The 5,035-nt window shown below is 61.5% G+C and overlaps 1 protein-coding gene across 1 annotated transcript; it reads right to left on the bottom strand.

Annotated features, from left to right (window-relative positions):
- Positions 1 to 370: 370 nt before the first annotated feature.
- EVX1 (even-skipped homeobox 1) lies at positions 371 to 3,942 on the bottom strand. Its single transcript, XM_003407053.4, has 3 exons — positions 3,516 to 3,942; positions 1,578 to 1,852; positions 371 to 916 (listed from the first exon to the last, which is right to left on the bottom strand). Exons 1-3 carry the CDS (start codon positions 3,940 to 3,942, stop codon positions 371 to 373), a joined length of 1,248 nt encoding a protein of 415 aa, XP_003407101.2.
- Positions 3,943 to 5,035: the final 1,093 nt, after the last annotated feature.

The raw sequence follows: 5,035 nt of genomic DNA, 5'->3' as shown, positions 1-5,035 counted from the left end.
CAGGAGGGAGCAGTCAGTCCCCGATGAGGAAGGGGTGTGGGGTGGGAAAGGGGCTAAGGAGCTGGATATTATCGGTTGTTGTTGCTAAGTTTTATTTAGCTTTGGAGCCACGGCCTCAACCTGGGTCAAGGGCGGTAGGTCCAAACAGCAAAGAGCGGCTGCCCCAGAGGACGCTCTCTGAGCCTCTGCTTCCGGATCCCCTGTCCTGCTCCCCAAACGCGCCGCTTCCCAGTCCTCCTACCCTCGAGACAGTGTCTCTCTGGTCCTTTGCCGCCCTTTGCCCTCTGTGTACTGGGTTGGGAGGGGCGCTGGCTGAGTCCCCGGGGGGCCCCCACGGGCGTCCTGGAGCCGGTAGCCCGCGGGCGGCCCCTTATCTGGTGAGGGGCACTTCCTCCCTCTGGTCCAGTGCGACCGAGGAGGCCTTGCTGAGCACGGAAGGAGCGAAGGTGAGGAAGGAGTCCGACCGGGAGGTGGAGGCACAGGTGAAGTCCGAGGCGGCGGCGGCGCTGGCCCGGGGCGCCAGTCCGTTGGCCGGGCCGCTGTGGCAGGCGAGGCACGAGCACGGGCCGCCGGCCGAGGAGCCCAGTCCGTGCGCCGGGCCCGGGTACAGCGGCGGGTGGCGGAAAGCGCACAGCAGTTCTGGCCGCGGGTAGGGCTGCGAGAGCACGCGGAATGTGTCGAGCGGGCGCAGCGGGCCGCTGAAGGGTGAGGCGGCAGCAGAGGCGGCGGACGCGGCGCCCAGGCCCACGGGCGAGTAGTAGGACAGCGGCAGGTGCGACGGGAAGGGGTAGGGCAGGCCTCCCGCGGCCGCCGCGTGGCTCATCATGTACGTGTAGAAGGCGGGGTCGGCCGGGTGCGGCCACGTCATGGCCAGCCGCTGCCGCTTGTCCTTCATGCGCCGATTCTGGAACCACACCTGAGGGAGGAGCCGAGGAGATTTGGCCCTGGACCTGGCCCAGAGGCCCAAAGCCCAGAAGTCCTGTCCCACTGCAGGGGACAATGCCCGCAGCCAGGGAAGAGCCAAGGCCGAGACCTGCAGGGCGGGAGATCCCACCACCACCATCTGGAGCCAGAATCCCTCCACTGAGAGGTTCAGGAAGTGACTCCAGTCCCTGCCCCCTGTCCCACCTTCACTCTGGGGTGCCAGACTCGGTGTGGCCTGCAAAGAGTGAGAGGACTAGGAGGCTGGTCAGAGGTACCACGCAGTGATTCCCTGAAACTCATCCCTTCCGTCCACTCTCGTTTGGGGCACTTCCTTTTCACCCCCATGGCTGAAAGGCCCTTGGCTTCGGACAAATTGGAGACTGTCTTGTCAACCAGAGTGCCACGCTGACCCCCATCCTATTTGGCTAAGAATTGGACAGGTCATCTGCATGGCAGCAGTGCCTGCCTAGCGATGGGTGGGGGGAGTCTACACCGAGTGACTTGCTGCACCCAGCAAGTCACTTGCTTGGAGGTCTTCGGCTTTGCTGCCAGGTGGCAAGGAGACCCCAGCCCCATATTCCTGGCTCGGCTCAGGGTGTGTGTGCAGTTGGCATTTACTTCCTTCTGCGTGGACACCCCCCGCCCATGCATACCTTGATAGTGGTTTCCGGCAGGTTTAGGGCGGCTGCCAGTTCGCATCTCCGCGGCCTCGATACGTAGTTCTCCCGGTAGAATTCCTTTTCCAGCCGCGCGATCTGCTCCCTGGTGAAGGCGGTGCGGTAACGGCGCATCTGGTCACTGGCGCTGCAGGACAGGGTGCCCTGCGAGCCACCCCCTCCGCCGCCGCCGCCGCCGCCGCCGCCGCCGTTACTCTTGGAGGCCTCGCCGCTGCCGTTCGGACTGCCGGCCAGTGCGTCTGAGCCGGACCCTGTGCAGGGAGCCCAGAATACACGCGTGCACACACACACAGAGACACAAACGCCGCTGATTTGGTATGCATGGGCTGGAGGCCTGGGGTGTGGGCGCGAAGCGGAAAAGAAACACCCCCACCACCTGGCTCAGTCACTGCCCCTGCTGGGCTGCTGTAGACTCCGGGGATGAGGAAGGGAGGGTAGGCTTGCCATTCTCTTGCGCGCAGGAAGCGGTTGGGGACGCCCTTGCCCTCCAGGATGCTGGTTGGGAGCCCTGGTCTAAGGCCTCCTGGGTACAGAGGCCCCCAGCCGCCCTCCACCCCCACCCCCGCCCTGGGGCACAGGAAGGTGCAGCGTCTAGCTCACTGTTGGCAGATGTGGGCAAGGCAAGTGTGCTCATGTCCGACAGGCATATCAATTGAAGTGAACCTGTGTGCGGGAGTGTTATGAACTCTGGGTCTTAGGGCCTTGCTGGGTGCCAGGCAAGCACCTCGTTTCCTTGCTCATCTGTGTGCCAGGCTGCCAGTGCAGGGTTGGGAATGAGTACTGGGTTGCTTGTACTGCAGGGGTGGTATAGGAGTGCATGTTTGAGTATCCTGTTATCATAGCATATTGGAGTGGTATTCACGTTGTTCTGAAGGCATATTATGGTAAAAGTTTGGTTGAGTGGATAAGGTGGTTAAGTGTTGGGTTTGGGTGTGCTACAAGGTGTTGGCTGCCAAGGCCAAGGGGTGGTCTTTCTTCCCTCCAAGGCCCTTCCCACCTACTCCCACATCCTTGTGAAAGAGTGTCTTCTAGTGGGTTGTAAGGCCTTGACAGGCAGAGAGCGGGTGGGCTCTCTCTTCCCATCTTCCACCCCCTTGAGGGGGATTATTGGCAAGAAGGAGGAAAACTCCCTTTTGGGCTATTCATCCACCCTCCCCAGCCGTTCACCCCCTCCCACTAGCCCCTGGTTGGGAGGGGTTCTCCAGTTGAATCAGTGTGACAGCCCCCCCCCCCCGCTTTGGGCGTACCCCAGGGAAGGGCGGGGCTCCAGCCCCCTGCAGCTCCTTTTCCTTTGGATGGATAAGTAGGACTAGGAAGGACAGGGGAGAGGGGAGGGCCCGAGCTCTGCCTTTTCAAATGCAACCGGAGACCAAAGGCAATTAGACCATTGGGACCATTTCCGACCTGGCGCCACCGAGCCCGGGAAGTGACAAGGTAATTTGGACCTCTGACCGACGTGCAAACTAGTCGGAGGGCCGCAGCACCCGGGCCGCCCCAGCCGGCCCGGATTTTACGGTCCTTTATGGACTCCAGGCTTCCGCGCCTAGATGCGTGTTACACCCCGCCAGCCACAAACTGCCGGGACCCGCGTTTGATCTGCCCACGCCCCGGGGAAGGTGTCTTCCCGGCTCAGTTGAAGCATTCCCTCAAAACACTGGGGGGTTAGGGGTGCTCTTTGAACCCCCCTCAAGCTCAAGGCTTGTGTCTCCCCCCTCTCCCAGGGTACAGCTGTTACCCTCAGTCCCGCCAGTGCCAGAGTGCAGAAGGAGACCCCCATCAGGGTGCATACAGCAGGGGAGAATCTCTCAGGTGGCTCCCCCCAGCTACCCTACCCTGGGAGAAAGGAGTGTCTCCCTCCCGGCCTGAGCTGAGGCGTGGTGGGAGGCCCGGGGAGTGGAGGGGCGCGGTGGCTACCTTTGCTGTGCTGGTACTCGGCGTTCCCGGTGGCGCAGTCCGGGGTGCAGCTCACCTCGATTTCTTCATAGAAATCCGACTCTGTATCCGAGCTGCTGGGTTGCCCCTGGCCGGACAGGCTGTCTGCAGAAGGGGCCGGGGGACCCGGGCCGAGGACTGCCGCCCCGGCTGCTCGCGGTTCGGCGCCCGGGCCCGCCGCGCTACCACCTAATCCGTCGACCGACTCCTCCTCCGGGCCTCCCCCGCCGCGCTCCCGGGCGGCGGGAGGGCCGGCCCGCGGGCTCAGGCAACTACGGGGTACCATCTTCTCGGGCGGCTCGGGCAAAGGGCTGCCCACGGCTTCGGACAAATTGGAGACCCTCTTGCCAACCAGGGTGCCAAGCTGACCCCCATCCAGAAACATAACCATGTCCTTTCGGCTCTCCATTCCGGGGCTCTCCGGAGAGAGGAAGCCCCAGTGAGCACCTAACCCCCGGCTCCCTGGGTCCCCAGTGGCCGGACAGGTCTTGGCTGCTGGAAGGAGAAAGAGAGGCCGGGAGGCAGGGCGGGCGCGGAGCGTCCAAAGCGAGATGTTGGCGGTGACCGCGGCGGCGGCGGTTGGGAGCTGGGGTCACCTTGTGATGCGAGCGCTTCTCTGTGCCGCACCGCCTCTGGGAGGAAGCCCCATTGCCCTCTTCTTTCTAAGCTGTCATCCTCTCGCTGCAATCGTCATTACAGTACCGCTGGTGACGCCACTCGGCGAGCGCAAGTGGATAAATAGAAACGTCTGCCACAACGAAGATGAAAGGAGACCCGCAGCTAATGGCTCGGCAGTGATGCGCCAGGTGTGGGGCTCGCTCGAATGGGGAGGAGAGTGTGAAAACAGACAGAGACACAAACACTGAGAGAGGGAGACACCCAGGCAGAGGGGATGCAAATGGAATTCCGCAGAAAGAAAAGAGAGCTTAAGGCGCGGTCAGTTCCGCAGGGCGGCGAGACTTGGTCATCGAATACGCTTTTGATTTTTTTTTTAATTGTTGTTTTGGCTTTTGTTTTCTTGGTGCCTTGATGTAACACTAATAAGAGGATCCTTAACTGCATTTTAGAAGTTTGAAGGCTGACCCACAAGCTTCGCTTGTCTCGCCATTATTACAGCTGCCCTTGGTGAGCTAACCTGATACGGGCCCCGGCCCCGAAGTCTTTTTACAAGCTACCGGAAAAAAAAAGTACCCCCCCCCCCCGTTGTCCGGCGAGCGTGAGCCTGGAGTGTCCTTTCCTCTCTCTTCCTCCTCCCTCCCCATACCCCCAGCTGGTCCTTCCTCCTGGGAGCCAAAAGAGAACTTTGCTGTTTTCCTCCCCCAAGGGGCTAAAGACAAATGCCTTAATTTTTTCCCCCCAAAGACCCGCCTTGGCTGCTGACTCAGTGTTCACTGATTTTTTTTTATCTCCCCGCCCCCCAAACCAGGTGACCTTAAGCTTTCCACAACCCAGCTTGATAGATCTCCAGGTTGCTATTAGAAGAAACCGCTTTCCCGTTTGCT

The sequence above is a fragment of the Loxodonta africana genome, chromosome 8 (assembly GCF_030014295.1).
Source record: "Loxodonta africana isolate mLoxAfr1 chromosome 8, mLoxAfr1.hap2, whole genome shotgun sequence".
NCBI lineage: Eukaryota > Metazoa > Chordata > Mammalia > Proboscidea > Elephantidae > Loxodonta > Loxodonta africana.
Note: the sequence above shows the minus strand (reverse complement) of the source record. Positions and strands in the feature narration are given on the sequence as shown.

Coding starts and splice junctions, on each gene's coding strand:
- EVX1 (XM_003407053.4), bottom strand. CDS start 3,942: ATGGAGAGCCGAAAGGACATGGTTATGTTTCTGGATGGGGGTCAGCTT. Junction 1,853..3,515: donor CGAGTACCAGCACAGCAAAG/GTAGCCACCGCG, acceptor CTCCCTGCACAG/GGTCCGGCTCAGACGCACTG. Junction 917..1,577: donor TGCCGGAAACCACTATCAAG/GTATGCATGGGC, acceptor CTCCTCCCTCAG/GTGTGGTTCCAGAATCGGCG.